The sequence below is a fragment of the Aquarana catesbeiana genome, linkage group LG04, assembly GCF_042186555.1.
Source record: "Aquarana catesbeiana isolate 2022-GZ linkage group LG04, ASM4218655v1, whole genome shotgun sequence".
NCBI lineage: Eukaryota > Metazoa > Chordata > Amphibia > Anura > Ranidae > Aquarana > Aquarana catesbeiana.
This window is the reverse complement of record NC_133327.1, coordinates 442,991,313-443,003,398: the sequence shown is the minus strand read 5'-3', so window position 1 is coordinate 443,003,398 and position 12,086 is coordinate 442,991,313. Positions and strand designations below refer to the sequence as shown.

The following is a 12,086-nucleotide window of genomic DNA, read 5'->3' as shown; positions in this document are numbered from 1 at the left end:
CAAGCGCTCCTTAAAAGTGAGTCTTTCTCTGAGTCTGGAGTCTATGAGGATGACAAACGTGATCAACTTCTCCAGCTCAGTGGGTATATTTTGGGCTGCAATCTCATCTTTGGTATCCGAGAGACCATTAGAAAAAGCAGCTACGAGAGCCTCATTGTTCCAAGCAACCTCTGCTGCCAGAGTACGGAATTCAATGGCGTAATCAGTAACAGTTCTCATACTCTGTTTGATGGACATGAGGCACTTGGCAGCAGAAGCTTGCGGAAACGTCAAATACCCTTTTAAAGGAAGCCACAAACTCTGGGTAACTCAGGACAACGGGTTTTTGTGTCTCCCATAGAGGGTTTGCCCAGGCCAAGGCTCTCTCAGAAAGCAAAGATATCACGGAGCCTACTTTGTTTCTGTCCGTTGGAAACGCCTGGGGCAGCATCTCAAAGTATATCTCAACCTGGTTGAGAAACCCTCTGCATTGGACTGCATCATCCCCAAATTGCTGGGGAATCGGAGCAGAACCAGACATACCTCTTATAGAGGTAATACCTGAGGCAGGTGCCTGTACAGAAACTGGAGCGGCAGCAGGGAAGGCCTGCAACACAGGTTGTACCGGAGCAGCCACAGTGGGAGATTCCAGGTGAGCCGTGCGATTCAGGAGCATCTGTAACACCATGGCAAACTGATCCATGCGGTGATCCTACTCCTCCAATCTGGAAAAAATATTACCAACAAGGGGATTGACTGCAACTTCTGAATTCATGGCCTTCACCTACTGTCAGAAACCATGAATCATACTGAGACAGAAGTGCAGTAAAAATCACACTAGTTTAATAATAATAATAAAAGGTAAACAGAGCAAACAGAGCCAAAACATAGCCAGAGTTCGGAATAGATAGTCAAACAAGCCAAAATGTCAGGGAGCCTGAGATCAGTATACTTCAGGACAAGCCAGGAAATCAGGAAACCGGAGAATCAGCTTAGTGGAACAGCAAGCAGAGTCAGGAACCAGAAGGGACATCAGCCAAGCAAGTCTTTCACAGGTGCACAGGAGAGAGTCTTTGATATGTTGACCAGGCGAAGGCAGAGAGGATCTGGATTGAACAGTTTAAGTAGCCAGCAGGACTGACGAGCAGGATATCATCAACAGGTGAGTCACTGTGGAAAGATTAGAGCTGGCACTTAACCGACAGCTGAGCGGCCTTCTCTGAGAAGGAAGGGCTGAGCCCAGTCCTGACACTCACTACCTTTGGTTTCATAATGAAAAGACTGCCGTCCTGAACCTTATTTACCACCTTGATGTATTTAAAGGTTTCAATCATGTCTGCCCTTTCCTTTCTTTCCTCCAGACTGTACATATTACATTTTATGAAGTCGCTCTCGATAGGTTTGGGCAATAAAACATTTTACCATTTTTGTTACCTGTCTCTGGACTCGTTCTATCATATCAATATCTTTCTGTAAGTTAGATCTCTTGAACTGGACACAGTATTCTAAATGAGGTCTCACTAAAGATTTATATAGGGTGGTTAGAACCTCCTTACTCCTGCTGGTGATCCCTCTAGTGATGCATCCTTTTATTATATTCGCTTTTCCCACTGCCTGGTCACACTGCTCATCTGAAATAAGCACCCCCCAAATATTTTTCTCTTGTAGTGCTGACCAACACTGTATCCCCAATATTGTACTCTCTTAGGGGATTCTTTTTCCCTAGGTGAATTATTTTACAACTGTTAAACTTAGCTTACCAGGGTGCCTTGGCGAGGCTCTGTAGCTTACGCATGCATTTGCAAATGGGTGCAGACTAAAACCCTGTTTTTAACGCATACTGTTAGACAGGTTGATTAGGTTGTCTGTGGGCTGGTCGGTAAGTAAGCTTGATTGATTTATCCTTGCTTGTTTGTATGTTATGTGCCCTCCAATGCTGCTTACTGTAATGGCCAGCTATAGGTGGGGGCAGTGGTCCCCTTTTTTGTAAACTTGGCTTTAGTCTTCCAAGTCAGCAAGCAAGCCCGTACCATCTTTACTTCTTCCAGCATTCCTTACAGACCTCAAGCCCTGGCCTAAGATGTCATTAGGGAATAACATCCCACACTTGTGTAGAGCAGAGTGTGTGCCTTTCGGTATGAGCACTGTGTGCAGGAGAAATGATTGCCTATGTCACCCTTACACTCCGAGCCTCACTCTGCAACATCATTCTCATGCTGCAATTAGAACAGTTCAGGTCTCACACAGCATGGTAGGAACCAGTATAAGTTTTCTGATCACATTGAGAATATGAGCCAAATGATTTTAGATGGCTTTTTAGTCACAATTGAAATAAATATCATAGTAATTTTAAATTGCTACTAGTTAAAGTGGAACTTCACTCTCCCAATCAATATTGATTTTTTTTTTAATCCTTGTGCTGTTAGCAATCGTAAATAGATAGGAAAATATTTCATATTTACTTGATTTAAACGGATTGTTTTACCTTTTTCAGTTATTTCCTGGTTTCTTGCCTAGGCAAATTATGTCATACATCCCAGGAGTCTTCAGGAGGGGAGGAGAGGAGGAGGAGGGGTTTTTTCACCTAAGCACACTTTCCTGCATTCATTCTTGTGCTAAGGGCAGATGGATTCCAGAAAGTGAACCATTTGCCCTTACTCAAGATGGTTGCGGCCAGAAATGCTAAGGGGGGGTTTTCAAAGTGATTTCTTAACAAAATAGAGCATGGAGACATGGATGGGTGAGTTTGCTTTGAATAATAAAAATTAATTAAATAGCGCTTTTGGTTTGTGGTGTTCAGATGCAGTGAAGATCTGCTTTAAACTTGTGATGCTGCCTGAATGTCTAGAAAAAGTTCATCACTAGTTGTCTTCGAAGGGCTAATATGGTAAACATTATTTATATACACATATGGTGTTCTGTATACAAAGATGAATAATGCTGTGCATACACAGAATTAGCAATTATTATGGTCATTATTTCAAATACAGTACCGCTTATACTGTTCATCAAATCAGAATAATACGACTTTTGCACATATATTGTTATACAGTTCCAACGATCCAGCATCTTACAAAATACACCTTGGAATCCATTATGAAGTCAGTACTGAACCATCCAAGCAAGTTAGAGACGTTGAGAAGATGTTCTTGGAACCATCAAATGCAGATTTAGCACTATTAAAACTGAAGAGGTAATTAATTTCCTTACATTTTATGCCGACCATCTCTTTACACAGATGACTAACTTGTAAGTATTTTTTAAATGTTCTTGCAGCACATATCAATTACTTTACTGCTTTCTCTCTGTGTTTACATTAATTTCCTCAACTCCATTTTCCTCTCATGCTCCAAAATCATGCTAGAAGTTTAAAGTATAACTCCAGCCCACTGTTTTGTTTTTTTTTTTTTTTTTTTTGGTGGTGATGAATTAGAACATGTTTTTTGCTGTCTACGGAAAATTTGTAAGTGGTAGAGGAACTAGGGGGACCCACCATTGAGAATAAGAATCACTAAATACTAAAGTTCTAGCCCTTACTATTTCAAAATTACTAAAAAAAAAAGCCAGGAATTTTTATTTTTATTGTTCTGTTTCAAACGCTGCTTCATGCATTGACAAACCTCCTTAGACACAGTCTATCCTAACAGTATGGTATTGCTGACTTGACCCCATCCACAGGCAGCTTAACTCTTTGATAAAACACAGAAGTTGTCCAACGCTGTTTTACTTCAGCTAATTGCAGTAAAGATGGTGATTTTTCCTTGTCAAAAGATTTTATTGTACATACAATGCGGTATTTGACATTACAGTGAGTACAAGTTATGTAATAAAGGAAATGAAGCTCAGAAATACATATTTAAACAATGTAGATTATATATTGCATTATAAGTTCTTATGGTATTAATAATACATACAAATGGTGCTGGTTGTAAGAGGAGTTGTGTTCTATGGTTAGTATGAGCTTCCAAATAAAACAAAAAAAGAATAAGTAGAGAAGAAAGGAGAGATAGAAAGAGGAAGTGCAAGAAAGAATAGAGGGAAGAGTCCGTATGGTTGAGTCGAGGCGAGGTCCATCGCAGTCACTAAAGACTATATAATGCATTGGTTCACTGGGTCAGTTACCATGGTAGTAAAACTTCTTTGTTAAAAGTTGAAGGCAAGTAGTTGCTAATCCATGGTTGCCATATTTTATCAAATTTGACAAACGAGTCATTGTCAATGGCTACCATTTTAGCTTGAGTCATGGTTACGTTCATTCGATTTACTACCTCTTCCACTATCAATGAAGGAGATCTCCAGGCTTTTGCCAGTGTTTGTTTCGCCACTGTAAATAGTTGGATGAGTAATTTAAATTGGTTATGTGTTAAAAATTCTGGTTTTCGGTTAATGAGAGCCATTGCAGGATCAGGGGTGATGGATATTCCTAACATTTTAGATGCAATAGTAAAGATAGCCTTCCAAAAGATTTGTGCTTTGGGGCATGACCACCAAATATGAAAGTGAGTACCTGGGTCAGAGCATCCACGATAACACTCTGTCGAGTAGTTATGCACATATTTCGCTATTCTAACCGGTACAAGGTACCATCGTATTAAAACTTTATAATTAGCCTCTATTGCTAGTATGTTTGGGGAAGCCGATTTGGTTGTTAACCAAATTTGATTCCATTCTGTTGTTTCCAGTGTTCGTTCTAAATCTCCCTCCCATTTCTGTACATACGATGGTTTCTCCGTTTCGAGTTGGTTTACTAATTGAGCATAAAGGGTCGAAATCATGCCTTTAGCATGAGGATTATCTTTACAAAATTTTTCAAATGTAGTAAATTGAGTCAGTGGAGATTTTGTGGTTAAGAGAGGCATAAAGAAATTTTTAATCTGAAGATATCTAAATAATTCTGATTGAGGTAATCCATATTTGTCGCAGAGGGTTGGGAAGGGAATAAAGGATGAGGAATTTACAAATTTGTGCATGTTTAGTACATCATAAGTAATCCATGCTTTGAAAGATCTAGATGAGACCCATGCTGGGTAGAATGCAGGGTTTTTATAGAAAGATAATAGAGGGTTATGTAAAGATTGTAATTGATTTCTGAGTTTGTATTTGTCCCACATGGAGATAAAATGTTTGGTAATTGGGTTACCTAACCCTCTACGATCTCTTGGCGAAAGCCAGAGCAGATTTGCAATTGATAAGGGATCGCAGTCAGCTGCTTCAATTGACACCCAAAGAGGGGATTCATGTTGTGTATGGTATTTAGTTAAAGTTGCTATATGAGCCGCTCTATAGTAAGAGGCAAAATTGGGACATCCTAGACCACCATTCAACTTAGGGAGATATAATGTATGCAGTTTCGTATTAGGTTTAGAGGAGCCCCAAATAAATGAATTTGCTTTTCTTTGTATAATTCTTAAGTAATAGGCAGGAATTGGGATAGGTAAAACTCTGAATAAATATAATAATTTGGGTAAGATTGTCATTTTTATTGTGTTAATTTTTCCAAACCATGATAGAGGGAGGTGATTCCAGGATTTCAGCATATTTGTTATATTTTTAACCATTGGAGGGTAGTTAGCTGAAAAAAGATCCAAATAGGATGCAGTGAGATGTATTCCTAGATAAGGGATAGATTTATCTGCCCAAGTAAATGGGAGACCGTTTTTAGCTGAATTTAATTCCAATGTTGAGAGGGATATGTTTAATGCTATACATTTTTTAGAATTAATGAAAAGACCCGAAAAGGCAGCAAAGTCATCAAGTATTGGCATCAAATTGGGGCCTGATATTTGCGGTGATGAAAGAAACAAGAGGATGTCATCCGCAAATAGACATAGTTTGTGATGAAATCCTCCTATCTCAATTCCAGTTATGGTTGGTTCTGATCGAATTCGTTGGGCAAGAGGTTCTATGAGGAGGGCAAACAACAGGGGCGAAAGCGGGCACCCCTGTCTAGTGCCCCTCTCAATGTTAAAGGCCTCAGATTTATACCCTGCGTATTTAACGTATGCTTTGGGTTTATTATATAAAGCTTTGATCCAGTTTATAAAATTCGGGCCAAAACCCCATTTTTGTAACATATAATGCAAGTATGGCCAAGATATGGAATCAAAGGCTTTTTGAATATCAAGTGAAAGAAAACAGGAGGGAATGCGTCGGGTCTTGGCAATTTGTGCTAAAAGAACCGCTCGTCGTACATTATCGCCTGCTTGGCAAGTTGGCATAAAGCCAACCTGATCACGATTTATAAGAGTGCCAATGAAATCACCAAGATGGGACGCTAAAATTTTTGCCAGAATTTTGATGTCTATATTAAGCATCGAGATAGGACGGTAGTTAGTACAGGATGTGTCATCTGCATGAGGCTTAGGAATCATGCATATGATCGCCGTTAAAGATTCCTGTCTAAATGAATTGTTTTCAAGTAGTGCATTAAATGTTTCTGTTAATATGGGGGAAATAGAGTCTGAAAAGGTACGATAATATAATGCTGAATAACCATCAGGTCCTGGTCTTTTATTAATTTTTAATTCTTTGATGATTTTTGCTACATCTTCTACCTTGATGGGTTCCTCTAATTGCGCTTTTTGTGAATCAGATAATTCAGGTAAATTAATTTTTGAGAAAAAGGAATCTGCTTCGTTTAAATTAAACGAATTTGACTCCGTGTACAGTGTTTTTAGGTGGGAACTAAATTTATGGACAATTTTAAGGGGACTACTAGTGTATATATTTTTAGATATCTTCAGCTTAATTGGTTTAAAAGATTTATTAGTTGTTTTGAGTGCACGTGCCAAGTATGTGCCTGGTTTATTTGATTTCATATAAAAGGCATGCCTGGAACGACGTAATATTTTATCAGTTGATTCTGTTAGAAAAAGATCATATTCCAGGCGTGCCTTCTCTAATTCACTTTTAGTAATTGGGTTAGGATTGTTTTGAAACGCTAAGAAGTGGGAATTAAATTGTGTTTCTAATTTTCGTGCAAGATTTCTACGCTCTCTTTTGAGTATACCAATCTGTTGCTGAAATATCCCTCTCAACACCGGTTTATGAGCTTCCCAAAGTGTTATTGGAGAAATTTCTGGGCTTTTGTTGAGTATGAAATACTCTTTCAATGCATGTTCAATTTTATTTCTATATATAGGTTGTTTGAGTAATATTTCTGGTAGATACCATGTTTTATCTTGAGTTTTAGGTATAGTGGATGTAATGGTAGTTAGGACTGCGTTGTGATCAGACCATGGGATGGGGATTATGTTTGATGATAGAATTTCTGGTATCATCCCTGTGGTAAGAAAAATATGATCTATACGACTGAATGTTTGATGGGGGTGTGAAAAATATGTGTAGTTTCTTTTTGTTGGGTTACTCTCCCTCCATGAATCAACTAGATTGTGTTTCGAAAGAAGTTGAGAGAGGGATATTTTAGATTGGTTTCGAGGTGACGTATATGGAGTTTTGTCCAGAAATGGGAGGAGAACCTGGTTGGAATCACCACATACTATAATTGTTCCCATTTTATGTGCATTAACTACTTGCAAGAGATGTGTTAAAAATGGAATTGGTTGTTTGTTTGGAGCATAATAGGAGACCACAGTTACTTCTGTATCTAAAATGTTTCCCGTCAGGATTAAATAACGTCCTTCCGGGTCTTTAATTTCCGAGTGGACTGTGATTGGGGTGGAGCGGTGGAATGCCACTAAAGTTCCGCGTTTTTTGGTATTGGCCGAGGCAGTAAATACTTGTGGATAGGATGAACTAAAAAATTTAGGTGTTGAGTTTATTGTAAAATGCGTCTCTTGAATACACACAATGTGTGCCTTTTGTGTTTGGAATGATCTAAACGCTTTAGTACGTTTCTGTGGCACATTGAGTCCCTGCACATTGAGGGATAAGATGTTTAAAGGAGCCATGGTAACTGAGTCAGTAGGCAGCACTTACCAATTATTCTGGTTTGGAGAACGCTGGACTCAACCCATATGGACTTGAAAAGGGGAAAGAGAAAAAAGAATCTTGTGTGATCTGGTTTAGGGAAGAAGAAGAAAACAGGTAAGATTTCATTACATAAGCTTAAGAATAAAATACTAAGGTGTTCAGAATTTGCCCGTGGTGAGGGGTGAAACCACTCAACAGGGGGTCGAAGGCCTTCGTCAGGTCTCCCCATATTAAGCGGGGGGGATCCGAGGAAGACTAGGTGAGGCGCACGGAACTTCCGTGAGCAGGAGAACCACTTTGTAAAAAATGTAAAAAGGAAAAATAACATCACTAGGATGTAAATTTGTAGCCCTTAAGGCTTGGAACGAAACATCTCTATATTATCTAATGTTTTGAAGAAAAACTTAACACTTATGAAATAAAGATTGTTTAAATTCTCTGTTATTTAAGTAGAATAAACTATCCAGTCTGGAAAAAGAGGAGAAAAAAAATAATATATATATATAAAAAAATATGTTTTGTGGTTAGTGTTTAGGTTTACTACTAAACTTTGTTTCAGTATTTTAACTAAAAGTATCACTTATAGAAGTAAATTTGTATCATTTCAGTCATGACTAGGTCTTCTTTTGATAATAATAGTGTTTAACTCAAAGTTGCAACTGATAAATAGGAAAGGTATTTTAACCAATCTGGTTAGGGAAAAAGAAAAAGCTACTTAGTTTCAAAATATGAAGTAAGTATGGAACTTATAGGAATGGTGTTCTCGTATGATAATATTCAACAAACTCAGATGACATCTGAGTAAAGGGTTAATCTAGCCCATCTTATATTTATTTTTAGAATAATAGTATGGGCTATAGCATCTGGATAAAAAACCTTTTTTTTTTTTTTTTTTTTTTTTTTGTAAAAAAAAACTATGTGTATATAATCTATATAACAATATATCTAAGAAATAAATTTATAATTCTCCTGACATGACTGAGCTTCCTTATTTATTTGATTATAGTAGTGTGGAACTCAATGCTGCATACAATAAATAAGGAGAGCTACTTTAAACCATTCCATTTATATAAAAAAAAGAAAAGAGAACAACAAAAAAAACAAAAAACAAACCAGGTTTCATGTTTTGGGAATAAATATGGGACTAAAAAGATCTATGTTCTCAGATGATTATGTTATGCATATATAATTGTTACTTGAATCTGGGATTTACCCTTGTCCATATTGTATTCTATTTATTAGAATACAAGTATGGGATGTAAATTCATGTAAGAATTGCATTGTGAATGCATCCAATATGCTGTGTATTCATTGAGAGCATATCTTTTTAGCTAATTTAATATTTTATGTTTAAATTCATGTTCCTGGAAAAATAGTCTTTCAGTCCATTGGATCTACTTCTTGTTCTTGTGGAGGGGATATATAGCGGCCTCTCTTGTGGACATGCTGGTTGCCGTTTTTTTCTATAGCTGGGGATGAAGTTGGTAGTGAAGAAACGGATGCTGTTCGTCTTTGTGAGGTATTGATTGCAGATGTTCCATTGATCAAGTTAAGATCTTGTAGAGCTTGTTGTAGTTCGTTCGGAGATCTACAAATGTGCCTGTTTCCTTGGTAGGTAAAACGTATGGAGAATGGAAAACCCCATTGGTATGTGATATTGTTTCTTTGCAGTTCCAGCAGATGTATTTTCATAGCACGTCTTTTAGAGATAGTAACTTGAGAGAGATCTGCGAAAATCTGAAAATTGTGACCTTGAAAGGTTAAGTTTTTTTTTTCTCTGGCCGCAAATAAAAGTTGTTCTTTCGTTCGATAAAAATGGAACTTTGCTATGATGTCTCGAGGGGGTCCATCTGTTTTTTTAGGCATGAGGGCTCTGTGTACCCTATCCATTTCCAACCTTTTGATCGGTATTCCTGGTTGTAATTCCTGGCATAAAGCTGTTATTGTAGAAGATAGGTCAATGATCGATTCAGGAATGCCTCTGAAACGCAAATTTGACCTTCTTGCGTGATTTTCATAATCTTCCAATTTGTTTTGTAAGATTATATTTTCTTCTTTAAGAAGATCTATTTCAGTCATAAATTCCTGTGTTGTGTTTTCTAGTTCTTCAGTTTTAATTTCCAGCACTGCTGTACGGTTCCCCAATTCTCTGATTTCTTTAGTAAGATTATTGGTTATTTGTTCTGAGGTAATCTTTAATGCTTTGTGTAGCATTTTCTCAAATTGTTTGATAAGGTTTGGAGTTACTGCTGGTTCTTGTGAAGATTTTTGTGACAGAAATAATTCTGTGTCAGATTCATCTGAGGAGATTTGCTGTGACAGCTTTGTCTTTCTCCTGCTCTCTGAGGTGATTATGCCTGAGGCTGAGGAGACTGAGGGGACTGGCGCCAATTTCACTGCAGTCTTAGCCTGTGTGCCCCTGCTGGGGGCATTTTTATATTTATTCCGGTTTCCCCCCAGTACCATTTTGCTTTCAAAGTTTTCTCTCACCTCTCAGGAGTATAATGTCTCGTTTTTTGAATGAAAAACGACGGTGGGCTGCCTTTATACAGCGGTTCTCCCTTTTCACGGAGCGGAGCTCTAGCAGGACATGTCCGCTGCGCTAGACTCCACGCATGCGCCCCCCAGATGGTGATTTTTCAATCTTTCTTTTTTTTTTTTTTTGCCACATCAGTTAACTTTATCCAGAGACTGCTTTCAGAATGATACTCATATATGTCTCTAATCCAGTCACATCATTGTGGCCTTTCGAGCTTTTTTTATTTTTTTTTATTTTAAGTAATGTGTTACGATTTGCGTTTCAATGTGAAAATAGTAACAGTAGTGCCGAACTACAAATCACATAACATACAACTTATACCTCAAAACCGGTTGACCACATATCCTATTGTTACTATTATACATATTTATGTATTATTACTTTTCTCTTGATTGAGCCCACCCCCCCACCCCCCTGTGACCCTCCCTTATTGGACCCCCATAATTCCAAGGCACACCCAATGGACAGCATCGGTTCTGTGTATTGTTCTCTCTTGTCTCTAAGCTACTCCTAACTCAGCCGCACTCCATTAATAAGAAGGCAAGTACTCTCAGCGCTAGAGTAGCACTGATTGCGGGCATGGCATTGCTTGGACCCACAAATTCCACAATCTCACAAACTTATTGTAGTTGCCTGACCTAATGTAAAATGTCCTTTCATTCCACACTGTGGAGTTGACGGTTCCAATCCAATCTTCCGGAGTTGGGGGGGTTCTTGATTGCCAAGACTGTGCTATTAGTTTCCTGGCTTGAAACAGGCATCTTGCTACCGCTACCGCTGTGCTCCTGTCTCTCAGCCCATTATTAACATGTCCCAGCACACAAGTCTTGGGATCAAGCTCTAAATTAATTTTAAACGTGGTATTTATTTTCTTTAAAATTTCGGACCAATACCTGACTAGTTTTGGACACCTCCATACCATATGAATTAAGTCGCCTGTTCTTCTGCATCTAGGGCACTCGTCGTTAATTCTGCGGCCAAACATAAAAAGCTTTTTTGGTGTGTAGTAAGATCTGTGCAACAGCATCAGATGGGAGGCTTTTTGTGAGGGTGAGACCGACACCTCTGGTCCAAGTTCCAGGATCCTTTTCCACTGTGTGTCCGTTATCTCCCCCACATCGGCCGTCCATCTGTCCCTGCCCCCAGGGAAGCCTACCTGCATATTTATTCGCTTTATTAATTGGGTATATATCTCTGAGATTAACCCCTTAGAGGTCTCTGATTTAATTATTGTTTGTAGTAGTGGAATCCTACACCATGTGGGGGGTTGCCTACCGAGCTGCTTGCTCAAGGCATGCCTAATCTGTAGGTAACTATAGAATACACGATTTGGCAACCCGTGCTCATGCCTCAGTTCCTCAAAGGATTTCAGGGTATCCCCCACATATAGCTGTATCAGCCGGCTTATCCCGCACCTTTCCCACAACTTGTTCCTGTCGACAGATAGTAATTCCTGCAAGTTCTTATTATTCCAAATTGGTGAGTATTCTGAGGTTCCTTTATACCCCATTATTCGCTTAGTTGTCTGCCAAACCCTAGTAATCATTTTAAGTGTTGGGATCTCTCCTTGTAGTGAATCTGCCTCCAGTGCTTCCATTAGTGAACTATGTGGGCTTCCCTGCAAGATAATTTGAGC

General features: G+C 38.6%; 1 protein-coding gene across 5 annotated transcripts in view; it reads left to right on the top strand.

The window, feature by feature from the left end:
- LOC141140367 (plasminogen-like) overlaps positions 1–12,086 on the top strand; it is a 335,624-nt gene that overhangs the window by 204,194 nt on the left and 119,344 nt on the right. For all 5 annotated transcript variants that reach the window (XR_012243931.1, XR_012243929.1, XR_012243930.1 and 2 more), the window contains one exon: positions 3,032–3,172. Coding sequence is in view for 1 of the 5 variants with exons in the window: in XM_073627455.1 (XP_073483556.1) it covers positions 3,032–3,172 (141 nt within the window). In the remaining 4 variants the exon portion in view is untranslated. The remainder of the gene's footprint in view (positions 1–3,031; positions 3,173–12,086) is intronic.